The sequence below is a fragment of the Colossoma macropomum genome, unplaced genomic scaffold (assembly GCF_904425465.1).
Source record: "Colossoma macropomum unplaced genomic scaffold, Colossoma_macropomum, whole genome shotgun sequence".
Lineage (NCBI taxonomy): Eukaryota > Metazoa > Chordata > Actinopteri > Characiformes > Serrasalmidae > Colossoma > Colossoma macropomum.
Genome location: NW_023494806.1, coordinates 11,196,875 through 11,218,875, shown reverse-complemented (window position 1 = coordinate 11,218,875; position 22,001 = coordinate 11,196,875). Strand labels below are relative to the sequence as shown.

The 22,001-nt window shown below is 37.8% G+C and overlaps 1 protein-coding gene across 1 annotated transcript in view; it reads right to left on the bottom strand.

Annotated features, from left to right (window-relative positions):
• Window positions 1–326: 326 nt before the first annotated feature.
• The window catches only part of dnm1b (dynamin 1b), a 37,786-nt gene continuing 16,111 nt past the window's right edge, over window positions 327–22,001 (bottom strand). The window contains exons 15-22 of the mRNA XM_036598588.1: window positions 21,332–21,445; window positions 10,810–10,919; window positions 9,555–9,666; window positions 9,304–9,315; window positions 8,860–9,033; window positions 7,508–7,749; window positions 6,978–7,175; window positions 327–2,246 (exon numbers count right to left, since the gene is read on the bottom strand). Of these exons, the coding sequence (XP_036454481.1) occupies window positions 2,186–2,246; window positions 6,978–7,175; window positions 7,508–7,749; window positions 8,860–9,033; window positions 9,304–9,315; window positions 9,555–9,666; window positions 10,810–10,919; window positions 21,332–21,445 (1,023 nt within the window). The 3' untranslated portion in view covers window positions 327–2,185. The remainder of the gene's footprint in view (window positions 2,247–6,977; window positions 7,176–7,507; window positions 7,750–8,859; window positions 9,034–9,303; window positions 9,316–9,554; window positions 9,667–10,809; window positions 10,920–21,331; window positions 21,446–22,001) is intronic.

Genomic DNA, 22,001 nt, shown 5'->3' with positions numbered 1-22,001 from the left:
TGTGTATCAGTAAAACAGCCCTTTCCTGTCGAAATAGGCGGTTCTTGGCCATGTCAAGTGACAAAATGCACTAGACTCTCACATGAAAGTTAAGACTAATGCAAAGACTTATATTTTTATTTTTATAAAGACTTAAGACTAATGTTTTTATGAAGATCTGCATTTATCAATTGTCATTGCAGAAATGAAAACATTTTCCCTTTTTTGTGCAAACAAATACTTTTTGTATCGGTATGAGAATCAGGACATCAGGATACTAGCCTTTGTATTACTCTCCTATTTCTGCAGGAATTTACTATGGTTATATAATTAAACAGACACTTGCACACGCTTCCAGACTTTAATCACAAAGCACTGGCCAGTTTATGGGGCCAGACCAATGGCAATAAGATACAGGAGGCAGCAGGAAGACACATACACATTCACACTATTCATTTAAATAAGAGGATGATCCAGGCCTCATAATATACACACATAGCACTCATCTCTTTACAGTCACTTCTTTGAGTTTTAGATCTGATATTTAGTTATTGTACATACAATTATTGTGGACACAAAGTAACAGAAGCACAATTCCCAAAGATGCACCACAAACACACACCAATACATTACAAACCTGCATATAACACTGAAAAATAGCATAATAGCCAATATTACCCAGATTTGTGTAAGAGACTGACTGGTTTCTTAACTTTTCATTCACTCTGCTTTTTAAAATATTCTTTCCAAAGTTCTTTTTAGAAATGGTTCCTTCCAGCCATGTTTCATTAAATTAAACAAACAAACAGACGTTTTCTATAAATCCTGATAACACTCATTTTGACTTCAACATAGTTTTGATGCAATTTCTCCATCAGACACATTGCACAATACATATTCCAACATATTTACATCTCATTCAAAGGAATACTTCACTTCAACGCTAAAAATGAGTATGTGGCTGACAGTGAAAGAAAGCAAATGGGGACCAGTTAGCATGATTTCATTTGCATAATGCTAACTAACCAGAGGTGAGTAGAGTAGCCTAAACTCTTACTCAAGTAAAAGTATTGTTCCTTCGATGAAATAATGACTCAAGTAGAAGGAAAAGTCACAAAAAAGAACTAGAGTAGGGTTAAAAAGGTCAAAGTGTACTGAGAACCACAGTGAAACTTTTTAGCATTAGCACATCTAGCTTGCTAGGTGCTATTTTTCTCCTTTTGGGGCCTTTTTGGTCTTAAATGAAATGCTAACGCTCTGAAGTGACAGGGGTGAGCAACAGAAAAGTAGTCCAAGCGCTGAACCAACACAACAGAATAAAATTAAATTAAGAAAAAGGAATGTGAATTCTTCTTAAGTGCGAATGGCTAAATTACCCCCGAGGAACTGAATATAAAGCAGATTACTTTCTTCACAAATACTTAAGTAGCTGTACAAGTATTATCATTTGAAAATACTCACAGAAGAATCAAAATTCAGTACATTCAAGTACATGTTAACTAATGACTACCCACCTCTGTAATCCAACAGCTTTCATTCATCGTTAGCCGCATTAGCATTTTCAGCTTGTTTGGCAATACAAATGATCCTAGACTGAGGACAAAAAATGAACATTGTGTGGTTTAAATTACATTTCTGACTTTAAACATTAAGCACCACGAAATAGCTAAGGTTATACTTCCATCAGCCATGGAAGGAAGAATAAAACAGGAGAGCTGCACATGTCCTCTAGCCTGAATTGGCGGTATTAACTATGCAAAAGCGTGCTGTGAGTATTCCTTAAGTGACAGCTCAATATAGAACACTTTGACATTATCTATTGTGTAAACATAGAAACACTGCACAGCATCTTCAGTACAAGTAACACTGCAGGTGACTTGACACGGTGATACAAGTCCACACTGGGCATTCCACTCAGACGCCTTTGACAAAGTGAGTAGCTTAGGGCACAGACAGAAAGACTCCTCAGTTCTCCCGTAATCCCTGCTAAATTCCCTCTGCATCTCCTCTGGATCAAATCGCACACAACTCGTAAGTACTGTAAACAGATTTTAGCTCATAGCTGACACATACAGCCAGCCACACAGCACCTAAGATGTTCCAGGCCTTTTTGTGTCCACACTTTTCAACGTCCTCTTGATCAGAGGAAAGGCAGTAGAGAGAGAGGGAGAGGAGAAGAGGGAGGGAGGGAGGTTGATGTTGGGTTCTACGACTCAAACGAAGGATGAGGGCTCTCTCCGTGAGAAGGGCTCCCTTTGTTCGGACGGCTGGCAAAAAGAGAAGAAAATATAAAGCGAAAAGAAGAAACAAATGTTGGGGGGAAGAATGAAGTATTAAAATAGCCTACAAGCATTTTTGTTATAACTTAACAGCAGTATGTAACATTTACAATCATAAATAAGCCATTATTCATTTAAGGCATTCATATTATTGTAAGTTTAACATTTCAAGTAGTGAAGCAATGTTAGCAAGTCAAAAGGTATATTGTCGATTTCAGGACAAAACCTTGTATCTCCATTTCTTTTTTTTTGATTGTTTGTTAACATAATTTGGAAACACCAGCTGCCTTTCACATTGTATGAACATTTAAACATGAATAAACCAATAGAAATGTTCCAAAAGTACTTGAATAAAGCCTTTTCAAGCTTTACTTTAAGTTACATTAAAAGTTAACCATTTCTGAAGATAGAAGGTTTTGCTCCGACAGCAACAATATGTACTTTTTGCACATTTATAGACTACATTACTGTATATGCTCGGTCTTTACCATATACAGAAGTAGTATAAACAAGTAAAGTCATTCCAAAGAAAAAAGCCAAGGAACAATACAATGTTTTCCTGAAAGACAGTATTATTGCTCAAATATAGATCATGAAGTAATGTTTCAATGGAAACTCTTCATGTCGTCCAAACTATCCCAAGTAGTTTGTCCAAGCTTCACAAGCTCCATCTTACCAAGCCTGAAGAGGTGCATAGTTGGGAAAAATAAGTAATCTTATTTTGGCAAGTTTCTGTGGTGGTGAGTAATCTTACTTTGGCAACGAAAAAATTAATAAAGCACTTAAAAGAGCTTGAATTAAACCAGAGATGGTTAAGCTGTCCTCGAATCAAGCAATTCTCTTCAACCATCTGGCTTATTCCTCTTTCTAGAGTAATAATGACATGTGGTGCCTTAACTTGAGAACAATATATCAGAGTAGAGGGGATAATGGCTAATGGCTACATGCTAGTGTGAGAACGGAGCAGATTTTAATCCCAGGGAAGTGGCAGTAAGTCAAAGAGAGAGTGTTTAGCAGGGGGCTTTTGTTTGGTGCAAGCAGCATGCAGGTCAGTCTTGGGAGAGGAGGAAGAGACGCAGCAGGGGGCCAGAGGTCACTGAGGGTTACTATATATTACTTATATTACTAAAGACCTCTGTACAGCCAAGCCAAGGCCATTTAGCATTGTGTGCATTTATATTACCATAAAACATTTAGAATGTAGCCTGGAATTGCAGAACACTCAAAATACTGGTACGTTTGTCATGTTCATTGTGAAATATAAAGAGCTTATGCTGGTAATGAAGTAAAGTGGCACTGATAACTGTACTATGTTGTTTGTGAATACAATGTCCATGACACTGCACTTTATATATCATTAGCATTGTTGTCGTCTCCTTTGTGTGTGATTGTTCAAAGGAAGTGTGCCTTCAAGTAAACACGTGCATCTAAAGACGTTGCATCCTTGGGGTTTGCAACCAGGGATGTGCTTGTAAATGTGCGCGCATGTAAGAGAAAGGTGCAGAGGAGGCAGCAGTTATCCTCTGACTGCAGATCCAGGGTTAGTGCTCTGTAATGGAATCTGTGGATCTGGTGGGTCTTGAGGGTGAGGCTGGTGCTCGCCGACTTCAAAGTTGATGACAACAGACAGACAAATGCAGAAAGACAGAAAGGACAAGACACACAATCAACACCAAAACAAACAAAACTGGCAATGAACACACAGACATACAGTTCTAATGAACACTCAACGCTCACTGAAAATGAATCTATTCATGAAAACAATGACAAGGACCAAAATCTTGAACGCTTTATATGCTATAAAGCCAATGACTACGATTTAATGTAAAAATCCCTATTTCTTACCTCCTTAAAATCTCATTTTTTATTAATAATATATATATACATTTATAGAGATGGCACTGATCCAAAGCCTAGTATCGGTACTGGATCAATACCAGTAGGCCTGTCATGATCATGAAATTTAAGCTGATGATTAATTGCCGCATAAATAATTGAGATTAACAATTTAATTGTCTGTTTTTGTTTGAATGTATTAAATTAGAGGCTCAAAGTGGCCAGATTAGCTGATTACTTTGCTTCCTATCTTCGGTACTTAGTAGCTCTCAACTGAAGCTTGAGCATCAAGCTCAAATAAACAAACATTACTCACCACTGCCCTCTAAAGGTGTTATGGCACCAAGTCAAAAGTTAGAACTTTTGCTGTTTTCAGAGTTTTCATAAGACTCACGACGTGTCTCTATGCATTTCTTGCTTTCTTATATTTAATGTATTTGCCTCAGCCTAATTAATGACAATGCACCTGTTTGTTGTGACATAATAATATTGTGAAAGATAACCACAGAAAATAACTGCATTCAGCTTTAATGATTGTGACTACCTCCAATAATTGCAATTAGCTGATTATGTAATAATTGTAAGACACCTAGTCACCAGTAGAAAATGCTGGACACTAGACGAATCAATCTGATCCACTTCTGTAATAAATATAGTCTGAAATGTCACAGAATCTTTGCTGTACAACAGAACTGTTTGTAGCACAACAAATAGCAGGGCTTGCCTTGTCACTCAAACAGGTAACAGCAGGGTTCTTTTTTCCCCAACTTTCACACTGGGCATGTGGACTGAAAATCTACTGTCTTGAACACAGTTTATACTGTAACAAACCAATTTTTGTTTTAAAAAACATTTTTCCTCAAGCCTTTTTTGCATGCATAAGCACTATAGACCTCTGAAGTTGTGCATCGTTCTGCAGTAGTGTTAGCTCACTTGTAGCATAATTCCTACTAAAACCAACTGATTAAACAAGTGGAATCAGATGTGCTTCTAGCTGGAATGAAAACCTTGTGGATAAAACTGGTGATCCCTGACAGAATGTAAGCCAATGTAAAATACATCACATAACAACAGCAGTAGTAACTTGCAGTCATATGAAGCTCAAATAGTTAGATATGTAGCCTATTATACTAGAATTGCAATCTCTAGATTTTTAGTCTAAATCTGCACACATTTTCATTGTAAAAAAAAGAGTTGCTGTATTGTGCATGTGATGTTATTGGCTACATATTTCATCATATGGCAGCAGAGAATTGTTTCAACAGTCTGATCATAGTCTTTTATTTTACGTGAAGCGCTTTACCTAAAAATCACTCATTCCAAAGTTTAGCAGTTTTTAAATAATAAAAATGTATTAAAATTGGTATTGGAAAAGAAAAAGTGTTATTGTGCCACCTATATATATTTATGCTGAATTAAAGACAGTAAGCTGTGAGTAATTGTCTTTTAAAGACTAAAAAAGTCCTATTTGTTCAGCACAAGCACAGCACAGTTACCTTAAAAAATGCATGTTTGTGCCTTACAAAAATAATTAGATGTAGTCACGTGAAACAGATTAACCACATGTTGTGGACAGATGAGGAAAGGTTGGCTGATGGTTAAGGTTAAAGATTATTACATGGATAATTTGCAAGTAATTTCCACAATAAGAAAGGGAAAGGTTTTACTGTCTGTATACACCTTCTGTGAAAGGCTCATTAATCTGCCATAGCTACATAGCTACAAACCAAAAATTGGTGGTTAGAGTTAAAGTAATTTTTTCTTCAAAACCATCGCAATCAAAGTGCACAAAGAAACCCCATTAGATGGTAAAGATTAAGTAAGTCCAGGCCATCTTACTCTGTCACCTCTGTTGATAGAACAATAGAAAATGTACTAAAACCTCCACATTTTAACAGTGATGGGCAGTTAAGATAGGAACGAGCGATTAGAGATGAAGCCATGCATAGTGATGATGACGATGATGATGTCACACAGGAACAATATGCATCAGACATACCATTTGCAGACCTCCTCATTGGTCACTGATAGAAATTCTGAAAGAATAACCGGAGTCATTGTGGGAGGGATTTAGTAGGACTGAGAATGGGGAAGGCATGGGCAGAGTGGGCAACAGCAACCAGAGTAATAAATATCATCAGTTTTTACTTCTGTTCGTTTACCTTTCTTTATTCAGTCCCAGCACTCTTTCAGCAAAGTGAACTATAAGAGCATGATCTCACAAAGCTGATGTAGGTATGAGAAATGAAATGTGATATGTGATGAACATCAAATAATGAAAAGCTACGGAGGAGTGAAGCTACAGTGATACAAAAGCATGGAGAATTTCAACCACAGAGTCAAACAACTGATGAAAAACAACTTTAAGAGATGTGTCGGTGATATGGAGTTAGTGTATGTCTTTGAGGAACCTGAGTGAACTGTATATAGAGGGGTATCAGTAGTGAACAATAAGGGAAAAGAGTAGAAAAGGAGTCAGAAGGAAAAAAAAAGTTAGTAACCCTTCCACTGTGAAAGGAATAGGACCAGGGCAGTGAGATTGTAGGGGAAGTGTAAGGAAGGAAGTTTGTAGATCATTGCTCTCTTTATCATACAGGCCTTTCAACACTTCCAAAAAATGCTATGTTCACTTTTCAGTTTGTTACTGTCAGACTTCTTATCCTGATTAGCTTTAATACTGTCATCACAACAGTTACAGTGAAGCATTTTTATTAACAAACAGTTAAATGGCTATAAAACATACTAATTCTTTAAATTATATTATGTATTACATATTAGCATGTAAATTAAGTGCCAAACTGTCAACACGACTGAGAAAAGATGATCCAACTAAAATACTATAAACTTATTGATTTCATCGCTATGTTTTCAACTCAGGCTCACCTGGGTACACCTGGGGGAGCACGGTTGGGGCGGGAGGGCACCTGGGGTGGGGGGCCGCTGAAGGGGTCAGGGGAAGCTCCAGGTCTGGAGGGGACAGGTGGGGCTCCAGCAGCGGGGGGCCCTGGAGCAGTACGACCACCAGGACGAGGAGGTCCAGGTGGGGCCCGGCGCTGAGGTGTAGGGCTGGACATGGGGGACCTGAAAAATAAAAAAGAGACCACTACTTAATGATTATGTGTTTAAAATAGGGCTGGGTATCGACATTCAATACTTACGGAGTACTGAAAAATTCCATGTGAGTACCAAACTTTGTGGTTTGATACCAAATTTGATACCTAAATAGTCAGGCTTGTCCTCTGTGAGCCAATAAGCATGCTTCTTCCAAAATTTAGACTACTAATTGACTGTCTAATGGCGTATTTTTTTCACTGGGCTGTGATCACACATTTTGTCAAAAAAGATTTCTATTCAACATGTTGATAAAATTGCATTTGAGAGACAAAGCCGTAAGGCATTACTTAATGCCAGACCTGCGTCCTGAGGGTCCTCCTTGCACCTGCAGCCAGGAATCATCCACTGGTGGGGGCAGAGCAGTGGAGACAGTGGTGGTGCTGATGTCCCCAATGATGTTGAGGGCCTCTTTGAGTGCGTGATACATACGCAGCATCTCGTCCCTGTGCTGCGCCTGCTCGGCTGACTCTTCCATCAGAGTGTTCTGGTCTCCGCACGAGTAGAGCTGGGCTAGCAGCTCCGCATGGATGAATTCTTTAGTCTTTAGGAGAACGGAGGGGAGACAGCAGGAGACAAAGAATATTTACTTGCGTATTTGTAAAAACACAACAACGGATAATCGCTTTAGAACTGAACCTGTCTAAGTGAAAGGCTAATAAGGAGACAGAAAAAGACAAAGGCTTTAGAAAAGTGTAATGAAGTAACCCCTCTAACTGCAAGGACCTACATGTTGGTCAGGGGTGATTTAATGCGTGGGCTTACTCCCAGGGGCCCGGAGTAATTCAAGGCCTCTGAGTAGCCTTTTTTTAATGAAATTTATCCCCCTCTGCCACCTGGACCTACCCAGATTGATCACAGGCCTACCCAACCAAACAAGGAAAGAATATTTATTAAGCCAATTTTTTACAATAACTTTTTATGAAAACTGACATTTCTCAAGCCTTCAGTTTGTTATCAGCACGCCAGTGTTTGAATTTAAAGCTCCAGTTGAGGTTAGCGAATGTAAATAAGTATGAGTAAAAGCAGGGATGTGGCAAGTAGGGGTGCTGAGGGGGCTGCAGCAACCCCAAATTTCAGGACTGACCCTACCCCTCTATCCAACAAAAATCGGGCCACCCTACCCCTAGGTGTGAATGGGCAAAACAGAGGGGTTGGGCTAAGTGGTAGGGGCAAGGACTGAAATGGGATTAGGCCTAAGATTACTTAAACTCTTTAAAAGTAAGACATGAATGGATTCTAAACATTTTTCAATCCCACCGTGGCAATATATGTTTGAATTTGATGATTATGGTTCAGTTTTTAAGTTTGCTGTGTGCTTTTGGATGTTGTTTGTAAATAGACCAATAGGGCCCATGACCCCCTGTAGCCCCAGGGCCCAGGAGCAGGTTAATGTGCCTCTGATGTTTGTCTTCAATTCCTCACTCTCAAATAGGCCTTGTCATAATTACTCGATTAAACTCAATTAGTTGATTAAGGGGAAAAATATATAAATGTCCCTATGAATCAACAATGATTAAATGTTAGTTTGCATTATGCAAATGCATATTTTGAATGTGCCCACTGGTCTCTCTTACAGTAAAAAACAGAGCAATGTTTTTACACTTAATGAAGCTTTTCTAGTTTATCTAATCAACAAAAAACAAACACTTACATTGTTGATCATGAGGTGCATGATGGTCTTAGGCATGAGATCACGGACAGTCTTGTTGACAATCGCCATATAAGAGTCCACCAGGTTACGGATGGTCTCTACCTGCCTCTCCAGCTGAGGATCCATGGAGTGCATGAAGCTGTCTGAGCCATTCTCCTCACTGGCTTCACTCTGCTGCAGAACACAGCAAGAAAGATAGTACCGTAGATGAAAGAGATAAGACACTTCTCCTAAGACACTTCTCCCGTGCAGATTAGATATACATGGTTTTCTCAGGACAGTGAGGGCTGCATTGTGAAAGCAGCTTAGGATGTACATTACAAAAGGTGAACTGCTTCGGCAGTTCTTTGTTGTACAGTTTTAGCTGGCTAAGCATAAGTATGCTACTGTTAAATGGCACTGGAACTAAAACAAGAATGTGATTTGAGTGACGTCCCCACTTACCTTTTCTTTGTCCTTTTAGTGTGGACAGGTGTCAGTAAAGGAAGGATACATCGAAAAAGAGGAATTAAGATGGGCAAAGCAATGAGATCTTGTTAATTCTTGATGAGATCTAGTAAACAAATAAACTGTAGCATTATAGTCACTGAGGAGACAGCGTAATGTAAATAACAATTCCACTCACTATTGTTTATGGACATTACTAGGTTAGAATTTAATATTCAGAAAAATGGATAAGTGAGGTTGTAGCATACTGTGATGCGTTCTGGATAAACGCCAGCACGCAGGAATGAGGCCTTCCAGCTGTCCACCTCATCTTGTGTCTCACAGGCCAACTCCAACTGCCTGTAGTCCTTATACACGTTCCTAGTGAGCACAAACACAGTGGTCATATAATTGTAGCGCTGAGAAATATTCTTCCTGTATTCTCATACTGAGTGATATCCTGTTCCTATACTAGTGCTGAATGATGAATTCAGTTTTAGCATTACTTAAGAATAGATAACAAGAATTATTAATAACCTTCTATTCCATAATATAGTGATGTCCCTATTGACAAATTAGCTCGTTTTAGTCTTTAAATTCTATTTTGTGCCCTTTAGCAATCGTATCCAGGACCTGACAGTTTACTACAGTGCATGTCACTCGCTGGGCGCTTCAGACTGTTTTAAAACAATAGTTCAAAATACAGAAAAACTAAATAAACAGTACATTTCTTTTCTAGAAATCTGTTTTCTTACTTGTTAATGTTGACTATGTAAGGTTCTCCTTGGTGTAATTTTTTATGGTTTGTAATTTTATGGTTTGTTTCCTTCAATGTAAGGTAGGTTGTTTAATCCAAATTCAAATATCATCTGATAGACTGTGGTATTTTGGGAAAATATTGTGTTGCCGAATGTCAATAACACTGCCCAGCAACTTATTTATAACTTATTTCACCAAATTATTGTATTTACATTATTATTGTACAAGATATATGGTTATGCATGACTTCAATGAATTAAGTCATCCACTGATTAACCTGGAATGCCCTTTCTCCACAAGAACGGGTCTATGTGCAGTTTCTGATAACAAAAAAGAGGCTCTTTAGTCCAGCCTAAGCTTCAGTTCAGAATCAGGCTCAATATGAACTTAAAAATGGACCTGCTGTACTAACCTAGAAGTCACAGTTTTTGTTGTTAGTAAGAAAAGTATGGTGTAATCTAATATGATTTTTTCTCCCTCATAGTTCACTGAGACAAATAGAAGTTATTTTCCAAAAGTGTGGATTCTAACTGTTTAATCAATACCACATTTGTGTAAGTAGTAAGTAAGTTGTGTAAGTTGTGTAAGTAAGTAGAAGTGGAGACATTTTATTAGGATTTGAATATGATGAAAAATTATTCAATGAAAAGTTATTGAGTACAGTCTTTTTTTGCGACTTGCATAACTCACTATGTAATGAAACATTTGACTAGAAACAGGTCCAGCTTTCGAAGTGTAAATATGTAATGATATAACTGCACTGACCTTTGTTCAGTGTTGAATAGAGCAAAGATGTGCTTGCTGGACATGAAGCTTTTCTCAATGTCTCTGAGCCTCAGGTTATCCACAGGCAGCATGTATTTCTTCTCTTTCTCCTGTAGAGGGAAGCAATGAGAGATAGCAGCATGGATCACCAGGCTGAGCTGGAGCTTTTAAATCTCAGGGTCTGTAATTAAGTAGAACAGAGCAGAAATGCTGATCTAAAGTCAGCTTTGCCTCATGTATAATAAGCCTACATCAGCAATTATGAAAGAAACAAACTGCTTCTGAATCAGAACCTATTCTTAGATTGGGGGAAATACTGGGTTCTGGTTTCCAGTGGCACTAAGTCTATTCTTCCAACAACGTATTATTATGCCTGGTTATGATTAAAATTGTTGTTACAATTTGAGAAACCAAAGATGGAAAGAATGTGGCTATTTTCCTGTTATAAGTACAGACAACCGCCTCCTATCAACCCATGTGCAGAACAGAGTGGAATGATTTTCAACCGGTTGTTGTTTTTCCTTTGAATGCACAGATTTGTTGCCTTTTTCTGCTTTGAATACATTTGGTTGTTTATACATTTTCTTCTGAATACCTGCATAAGGAGAGGGAAGGAGAGATGAAATGACTAAACGAAACAGTGAGTAGGAGGGGATGAGAAAGAGTGTAGGAGAGGATGAAACTGCCGTGCACCAACAGTATAAAATATGCATACATCAAAAATGTAGCCTAGATTCAGACCAGAAATATGCTTCATAAACAACCTCAAAAATGGTGCATGCATAATCATGAAGACCAAAGCCACCACTCATCTTACACTATGATGAGCTGTTCTATTACATTGACATCAACCAAGACTCTAAATATCTTATTAAAAAAATGTCTTATATACTCTTAAAAAGTGGAAAAGCAGTTCTAAGGAAAAGCTGTAACTGGTACAGAACCTTTACATTAGGTGGAGGTTTTATTAACCTTAAAAAGCCTCTTTACATTCATATACCTCATTTGAAAAAATCGTTCTTTAAAGTCATGGTTCTCGTAGTGTGCTTTAAAGCCCCTGATGTCCTTGATGTATAGCCAGGGGGTCCACCAATTTATTATGCTGAATACTGAACATTAATTTTTTCAATTTAAAATTATTTAATATAGCACTTGTTACAACGGGTGTCATCAAAAAGCAGCTTCAGAGAAATCTGGGTCCAGCTTCTAGAAGGTGAAAAGCCACACACAACTGGAGAAAAAGCTTGAGCTCTCATTAAATACATACTTTCCTTGAGAAATCAGGACTCAAAAGGGAAAAACTCTGTAAGAATATGAGTAAGAAGCACTGAGAGGAATCTTGATTTAAAAGGAGAAACTCCGTAATTGCATGAGAAAGCTAAACACTAAAAACAGCAAAGACTCAAAAAGACTCAAAATTCCCTAAGAGCAGGAGGAACAACCACTGAAATGAACCAATACACAAACAGATAAACTCTCTAAGAGCAAGAGGAAGTGATACTGAGAGGAACCAAGTCTCAAAAGGGTGACGTATGCTCTTCTGGTTGACTTCAGGTAGCAAAACAATAGGAATAAGACTAAAGAGAATAACGAGTAAAGAAACAAAGGGAGCTTAATCACAGGATTCATTAACATCTAAAAAAAAGGCAGTGTACTTTCACTCCAACTCCAGCTCCATTTTTTTTGGAGCCAATACAGATTTTAAATTACAAAATATGTTTGATATGCTCATCATTCGTTGGTGCTTGAATATTAACCCCCTAAATGGCCGAGGCTCACTGGCTGGCCCAGTGTTTTATTACACCCTTTTATAACCTAAGAATGAACATTACTAGGTTAAGAAATCTCATCCAAATTGCAATAAGGTCTCTGTAGTTACTGAATAATAAGCATAAGTATGTAATAATCCTGGGATTTTAAGGGGTTAAATCAACTAGATGGCAACCATGGACAAATATTTGAAACAGCCAAATAGTCAGACCACCTTATTTACTGAAATGGACAAAGAAGCTAAAGCCAAATCAACTGAATGTCAAAAGTACAATGATTCTATTCTATTGAGAACAGTGATGATAAACCAAAATGTGTCATATGTGTCCAGCAAATGAAGCCACAAAGCCAGCTGAGCTACAGCAATATCTGCTTACAAAACACAGAAGATACCAAAACATTTAACCAAAAAAAAATTAAACACAAAAATAATGAATACACTTTGGAAAAAAACAAAGTTTTGCTACAACCTCAGATAAAGTGCTAAGAAGTTCTCATTTAGTAGTTCAGTGGAATTCTGAAAAGTGAAAAGCCACACGCAATCAGAGAAAACTTGAGAGCTCTCATCAAGTACATATTTGCCTAATGTGCTTAACATTTGAACAGTTGTTGGTGGGGATTTGTACATTACTTTTCACACTGGTAGGGGTCCCTGGATGCAAACCTGAGAACCCTTGCTTTAAAAAAAAAACACACCCTTTGAAAGGATCTTTAGGGAAGCAAAAGTGGCATCACTTTTAAACAAGCCTCGGATAACCCGTAAAACTTTACCAAACCCTCAAACTTCTCGCAGTGCATTATTTCAAGCCCAGCAATACAATAGAACTTCAGTTAAATCTCATACCATCCTGTAACTTAAGAGCATTTTTCTCTTGCACAGTAAGCATCCAATAATAATAGATATGTCTCCAATAATAACAGCGTCTTGGAGAAGATGGCTGGCAGGCCTAGTAGAAAATACTGAACCAGAAGCACAAAGTCTGAGAAAGTGTCTGATTATTCTCATGGTCTGGCTGTGTCTGTGTAAAAAACATAAAGAAATCCATGTAAAGTGGCAATCGGTTAGCATTTCTTTAAAAAAAGCTTATAAAAGCATGGAGTGTTGCACTCAGTCACTGTTCCACTCCACATCCTTTGTTATCATCATGGCTATGGAGCTCACTTCAAGGCCAGGGGCATATTTGCTGTAGTTCAAATGAAGTGAATGCTGTTGAATGAAATGCTGCTCATTTAAATACTCTACTATATCCCTAAAGGGGAAAAAAGAAATATCATAAAGATGGTGGTAAAAACCAATATTAATGTCTTGTAGCTCCACAGTCACTCCAGCTGGAAGATCCTTCTTTACCATTTTTTTACTTAGTCTAGTCAGGGTATTTTGATTAGCTCTGAGGATGTTTCTGCCCGTGACAACAAATTAATTCACTGTTAATGCTTGCCAGGAATGCAGTGTTTTCATAGTAAAAAGATATATTCATCATGTTATGGTGAAATCAACTTATCTTAAGATATTTTCTGTATTACATTACATTTAAAAATGCATACTTGGGATATTCTGTGCATACAGTGCAAAACTGGGTAAATGAATATGCTCATTGACACTGTTTATACTATATTCACAGGTTATTTATCCATCCATCCATCATCTAAACCGCTTATCCTTCTGGGTCATGGTGCAGGTTATTTATATTTGTATAAATATGTAAATTTACTGTAAATTACTGGCTACTGTGTAAAATACAGGGGATTACAGCTACATTACAGTAATCTTGAGGTCCAAGTGACTGAAGTCATAGTAAATAGTGGCTATTTTCCTGTTATTTACCATTAACAGGGTGCAGTAAATTGTAAACTGTGAAAGTAATACAACTAGTAACTGGTAATTTACTGTAATTTTACGGTGAAATTGTTTATAGTGTAGGTATAGGGAGTGGACATTGAAGAAGAGACAGCTAATACATTTATATGTATGCCAATGGTTCAATATTAGTCTAATTAAGACTATTAGACTAATTAAGGCTTATTAATGTAAACAGCACAGGTTGATCTAAACGCTCAGACCTTGAATCCAGTTCCTGGCCCTGAATTTTTAGGCACTGGTAGTTAACTGAACTGCTGATATGACTGATTGGCCATTTAGTGTCGTACCTACCAGTGATTACACAATGCAATTCAGTCTAGTTTCTTAAACTACGAATTAATAGCTGTTGTGTGCTTGTAAACATAGTCCAAATGTGACCAATGTTCTTGAAATTGACCCTGATGTTATTCCTATGTTTATATTCCTAAATGTTTATATTTTTGCTTTTATTACTGGAGGAACGCCAGCCCATGAGTAGGTGGTTTGCACTAAGCTATTACAAAAAGAAGCAAAAATCATTGTCGCTGCATCTCACATTTACTCCACTGTGCATTCTAATGAGCTGAATTTTGATGTACTGGAGTCTCTGTGAAACTCTCCAAACCATAAATGTGCATATATAGGGCTATAATGAGAAGAGGTTGCCCCAAGAAATGCGGTAAAGATGATCAGTGGTTTGTTAAAAGGTGATTTTAACCCTTCATTAAGGCAGATATTCTGTCTTTTAATCCACTCATCTTGTTCAATAATTTAATGATGCACAATTATTTTATTAAGTAAAGAATATGACCAAAAAAGCCAAACATTTGACAAACTAAGTTTTTTTGTGTCATAAACTACCATTTTGAACACCAAACAAATGCATAGGTATAGACTTCACTTTTATAGGTCACCTTTTATTGTCACCAATTATAATATTATCATATTATCATATACAATCATATTATCTGAGAAGACTGTAATACATTACGTTGCTCTTTTGAACACCATTGGGCATAATATACATCAAACCTTCTGCCTTTTTTCAGAAATCGAGTTCAACACTCCATAATGTACAAGTAACATGGCCTGTCTTTACCACATCAACAGCTGCATGGATTATAATTTAGATATTCTGCATTAAATGACCCCGTGCTAATGCCACATTTGCCTGCCTCTCTAACATGACTAAAACTGTCAGTTGCTCTGGATTAGAGCATCTACCAAATGCCACGTATGTAAAAGAAGAACAGTTTTGACTAGCTGTACTTCTTATTACAACAAGCACGGTGCTATATTACAATAAAAGTAACTCATAACAGCTTATTAAGATTTTATGTATATGAATATTGAAATTAGTTTATTAATGGTTAATAATTAGGTTATAGACACCATAAAACAGTAACATGTTGCCTGCCAAATAGTGAGTCTGCATTCTCTATACTGTTCAGATCTTGCTGGTTACTTATCTTACTTTTTCTTCTCCATCAGTCAGCAATAAACCTGTCAGCTTCATCAGATATTCATATTCATCAATATTCATTAAATATAACAGCTCTCTGTTGCCCTGTATATTCACGTGTTCTAATTGCTTATTAATCATTGTAAGGTGTTCATGACCTCATTAATAGCCATTAATAAATGAATTTTGAATCATTCAGAAATCCTATATAAGGGTACTTTTATGGCAAAGTGGTACTTTTGTTAGTGGTACTTTTGTACTTGTTGTTCAACTGCTGCCCTATCTCCCTCTCTCTCTCTCTCTCTCTCTCTCTCTCTCTCTCTCTCTCTCCTCCTCCTCCTCCTCCTCCTCCTCCCATATGCCATCTCATGCTCACACTCACATTCATCAGACAACAGGAGAAAAAGATTTTTAGGGTATTAACTTAGAATTTATAAAACTGCATCCACGCTCATCAACAACAGGACTGAAGAAATGGGTCTTATTATGTTAAGTGCTTTTACAAACACTACATATTTCATTGTTTAAAACTGAAAGAAAAAAACTTTTCTATTAGGTTACTGAGGTTATGGTTATGGTTATCTTTAAGGTTATGGTCAAAAGATACTTAATACATATAGGTTTTAATATAATACATATGGGACAAATTATGATTACTTATAGATATATACACATCGTCACTGTTAGAACAAAACCTTGTATCTCATATAGCGGTACTTTTCAGGAGATAGAAAATACATTCATTACTTACACTGAAAGTTAATGTAAAAAACATAGTTTTTCCAAGCAGTTTTGGACCGTTCCTATTGGTCTCTTCATTATGAAATTTTGTATAAAAAAAAAAGACATAAGCTGAGCTCCAAGGTTTTGTTCCAACACTGACGATATATATTCATATGCAAAAGTTTGAATACCCTCACCAAATTACATGCTTTGTTGATTTTCTAAGTGAAAATATGTTATCACAACCCTCTATAGAGAACACACCTAATGCACGATTACAGTTCATTTGCAGAATTTAGCTTATTGGCAGAGAAAAATCAAGATATACTGCATAAAACGTAACTTGTGCAAAAGTTGTAGTATATTTTATATTTGATTTTTTTCCCAATATGTTAAACTCAAAATTGTAGAAAAAAAAGCCATATTTAAATTTGCTCCCTGTCGGGGATGTGTTAACATTTTTCACAAAACAGGTTTTTGTGACATTTGACAACATTTGTACAGGGGTGTCTCTCTTTACTAATTTTTTTACATCATTTAAGCAAAGCAGCTGTCCTTAACACTGTGTGAAAATCATTATGAACGGACCAATAGAAATGCTTCAAAATTACTTGGAGTAAAATCTCTTCATATTAACTTCTTACATTAAAAGTTAAAAACATTTTGCCCCTTTCTGTAAAGTTGCCATTTTGGACAGTGACGATATGATACATATGGGACATGGTTGACTCCATGGCTTAACATTGTACAAAAACAAGTATGTGTGTGTTTAAAGCCAGTATAAAGAGCTCTTTATGCAGCTTGAGGAGAGGAAGTGAGCTTCAGAAGGAAAGCAGCACGGAGAGAGGTAGAGACCAAAGGCCTGCACATCTGGAGATACTACAGCTTAGCCTCCACGCCAAGAAACTCCAACATTCCTTAAGTCAGACTCTCTCTCTCTCTCTCTCTCTCTCTCTCTCTCTCCCCCCAACCCGAACTCACACACAGCAGGAAAAAGAAGCACACACACACACACACACACACACACACACACACACACACAGGCACACACACACACACACACACACACACAAACAGAAACCCACCAATCACCAGAAATCACCAGAAACACATAAACACTCAGGTTGGTGCCGGCCTTTCCACTGACAGGTCTTCAACATTAGTCTGACCTGCCAAAGAGGCCAATTCTCACTTCCTGCTGACCTCTAACCTCTATTAAACACTTCCTGTTTAATAAAAAAAGAAAAGAAAGATAAACCCAAAAAAAGGGAAAAAAACACGCTCCGCCTCCTCCTGCTCCCTTTCCTTCTCTCTTTTTCCATCTCTTGCTGAGGAAAAATCTGCCACGTCGATTCAGCAAAATCTACGTTTGACCCTAAGCGAAGCTTTCTTAGACCGCTGATCCGCTTCCATGCGAAATAACCTCCATTAAAAACTTTGTTTTGAGGTCTCTACAGGTTTTGCTAAAGGTCGGCAAAAGATTTCATCGAGAATTTCACCCGAGACCACTTTCGGCAGCGATTTTGTCTTTTTTACAGCGTGAAGACTCTTTACCAGCTGACCAAGGTGAAAGGGCCGGGAGAGAAAAAGGCTTTTTTGCCACCCACGTTCCTGCCTTCTCTCAGCACCATCAAACACTGAGACCCCTCAGAGGACCCTCCTCTCCTCACCCCCCCGACCCACCCACCGCTCCTTTGCTCGCTCACTCGGACCTCCACCAGCGCTCAGCCACAGAGACAGAAAAAGAGAGAGGGAGGGATGGAGGAAAGGATGGACAAAGGTTTTTGAGAGGAGCGAGAAACCGTCTGATCGCAGCATGCCAAAGCCATTTGGCACGGACCCGCCAGCTCTGAGGTATCCTTTATAGCATTTTCAAGTACTTATGGTCTGCATGTGGGCTTTGAAATCTAAAAAGAGACAATGCACTGCACAGATTGTGGACGCTGTCCAGCAACAGAAAACCAGCTTCTCTAACTGTGCCTAGATATGCTAGACATTTCCTGTCTCAATTACAAGATATCAGATCATTTGTGGTAGACTTGTGCATTTTTGTTTCACGGTGATGTAATGCTTTTTTAGGAACAAGCAAGGTCCATAGATTACGAGTAAAATGTGGTAAACTATCATAAGAACATATAATAACAGCAACACCACACAACTGTGATCATGCTATCTATATCAGACATACATGTAGATTTGTCTGTTTTGCATTGTAGAATAAGATTTGCTAATTCTGAATTCTGTGCTTTGAAATAGTTAATAAAATCTCCTTTTAGAAGCCGAAACTAATCCCAATAATGTATGTACAACACATCAAATATGCAATAATAAACAAGTATATGCATTCTGCTAAATGAAGAATAATGTGTTCCATGTGTTCATTCACATTAGCCTATGCGTGTGCTTTTGTTCAGCCCATGTCAATGTTCTGTATTTGTTTTTCAGTGGAGCAGAACAGTTTGGAGTGGACGGCCCTCCTCCATCCCTGTGGATTTAGAGGCCTGGCCCGCTTGCCCAGTGTTCAGACTACCTGTTCAGGAAGTAGCGATTGTACAGTAGTCTGCACATTGGTTAGGCTGACCAAGGGAACGCATACTAAAGCCCATCAGCCATGGACGACAGTATATTATACCTGTACTTTTAGTGTAAATTTGTGCCTTTGCTTTTATCAGTGCAAGCTTGTATAATGTATAATATATGTATGAGAGAACAGAATGACTGCATCATGTATGATGAACAAAATAAAAAGCAAAAAAAAAAAGACTCAGAAAGGTGTAGTTTTTTGCACTATTTCTTTGCAATGCGTGATCATGTGAACGATGAATTTCACGCATGCTGCATTATTCAAATGTGTTCATTGTTCCAAATAAATGGAATATAATACATCAACGTCAACACAATTATTGCCAAAACCAAAAAGGTAATGAACTAAAAGACAAAATTGTGGGTAACACATCCTTTTACTAAATTCTAGATATTAACCAGGTAATGATGTGGTACAAAACTCCAAAGCATGTGTAATTATATTGGAAATTATTAAAATGATGAAAAGTACAGTGATTTAAAGTGAAAGGACTAACATGTTCCAGCTAATAACATAGTAACAAAGTGGTAAGTACAAACGTACACACAATGAATTTTAATAGTAATGTGGAAACTCCAAGTACCAGTTGCATGGCATAAAATAACGGCACAATGGACAAAAATAGTTTTTGGAAATAAGTGGTAAGGACCCATAAGTGGTAAGGACCCAGTAAAACCACAGTAAGAATCATTGCTTCCTTTTAGAGCACAGATTCAGTGTCACTTGCAGATAATAAACATGCACATACTATGCAAGATTCTTTGTACTTTGTTCGTTTTACACCTTATGACTACTGGGTACTTTTTACCCATAATCATAAGACAGTACTGTGGAGATTTATCAAGCACTTACCCAGTTAATGCCTAGAACCTTTTGGGCATTTCAGTGTGATTTAGCTAGACTGTCTCGGAACTTACTATCATGTTACCAAAAATAATTACGTAATGCTGTGGAGTTTGTACCTCTTTACTTGGTTAATACCTAGAACTAAGTGACTGCACAGGAAAGCCAAAATTTGTTGATGTAATATCTAATGTATAATATAAATGCTGCACACATTTGTATGAAGCTCATTCAAAGCACATTTTCACAATATGTCCAAGATTATGCCTGCAACACTGGACCTGTCAAGTTGTTTTACTGGCCAAAATCATTTTTACACCCTTTACAAATCTTAAATTTACATTTGAAGATATTTCCATCTGGATACATTCTGTGTCTGAACAGACAAAAGGCCTCTTCCATTTGCTCCAACTTTTGGGGAGACTTTAGGAAGTGTTGGGCTTTTCTTCAGAAAGACTTGTGGAAGTGTTGGGCTCGCAGACTCTGAGTCTGGTATGTATGGTAATGAAAACCATATGCCCCCCCCTCCCCTAGGCCCAGAGCAGCCGGGTCTACCCCAGCTTCATGCCTGCCGTCTGGGCCACAGGGTGGGGGCTGGGCTGGGGGTCATGGAGGTACCGTAGCACACGTGCACCTAATCAGAGCACTGCGGGGTTGCCATGTTGTGCTATAACCACAGCTAAGTATAGAGCTCCTGCATTCATTTCAATTAATGCACTGAAAATATCTGCATTACAGTGACTGTCCTCACCTACCCAACGCCTTCAGACAAGCTGAACACTTTCCAGGGAAACAGCGTAATCAAAACAATACATTAGAGCCAATGCATTAATCACAGGGAAACGGGTTCCCAGACACATAGCCTAAATACACTGGGCTTGATGGCGTTAGGGCAACTAAGACCCCTCCCTAACCCTGAAGTATGAAAGAATCAGAGCATTTAAGTATACAAGAGATGATTTAGTGGATTTTGGAAGACTTCAGAGAACATCAAGAAAGTATGTACACTGCAAAGAAAAATACCATACACTGGCAAGTAAAAGCATCTTAAATAGTAATTTAATTGTACAGCTGTTTAAAGAAATTAATCAAATCAAGCAAAACGATCTGCCAATGGAACACCATAATTAAACTACATAAAATGACTTAAACCAAGCACAAATGTCTACCAACAGGTTTAATCTTATTATGTTCTTATGACAACATTCATAATGAGGTTTTTTTTCTATAGTGACTGCATATTAGATGATTTCACATGCCATGATATCATTTTTGCAGTGAAGAGGGGAAAGGGACTCACCTCATCATCTTTGTACCATGACAGAGTCTCAGCAGTCAGCACAAACCAGTACTCCTTCGCTCCTCCCTTCATGATGCCAATGTTATTGATGGTTAGCCAGCCCTTCCTGATCACCTACACATACACACATCAGGGTTAAAGTCAGGGTTGTGCAAAATACTTGTAAAAGTATTATAAAATGTAGTGATGGCAGAATACATTTACAATACATTTGCAGTACATCTCAGTAAGGCACAGGGGGATTTTTATTTGTTTGTTTACTTCATTCACACTGTTCCTCGCTGTTACAGGTTGGCAGTTTTCTTTATGCTGCTAATTATTCTGTTAGTAAGATTCATGAAAAATTTGCTTATCCTTTAAATGAATGTTCAGTTTGTTCCTCTCTCACCGCCTGCTTCAGTCCACTGCTGCTCCCATGCCCAAGCAGCACAGTACAAACACTTGCAAACATGTCCACTGCTGAGGACATTATTGGTTTGATCATCCCTCAAAAAAGCTCAGTAACAATGAGATTACTAATTGCCTCATCACTTTGATTTATCAGTCTACTTCAGTGTTTGTAAAGAAGCCGCTACTGAGGTCCTCTTTACTATTCATCTAATGAGCATGTTTGCTACATGCCATAGCAAATAAACTTCAATGGTGTTTCTTTGAAGATTATATGTAGATT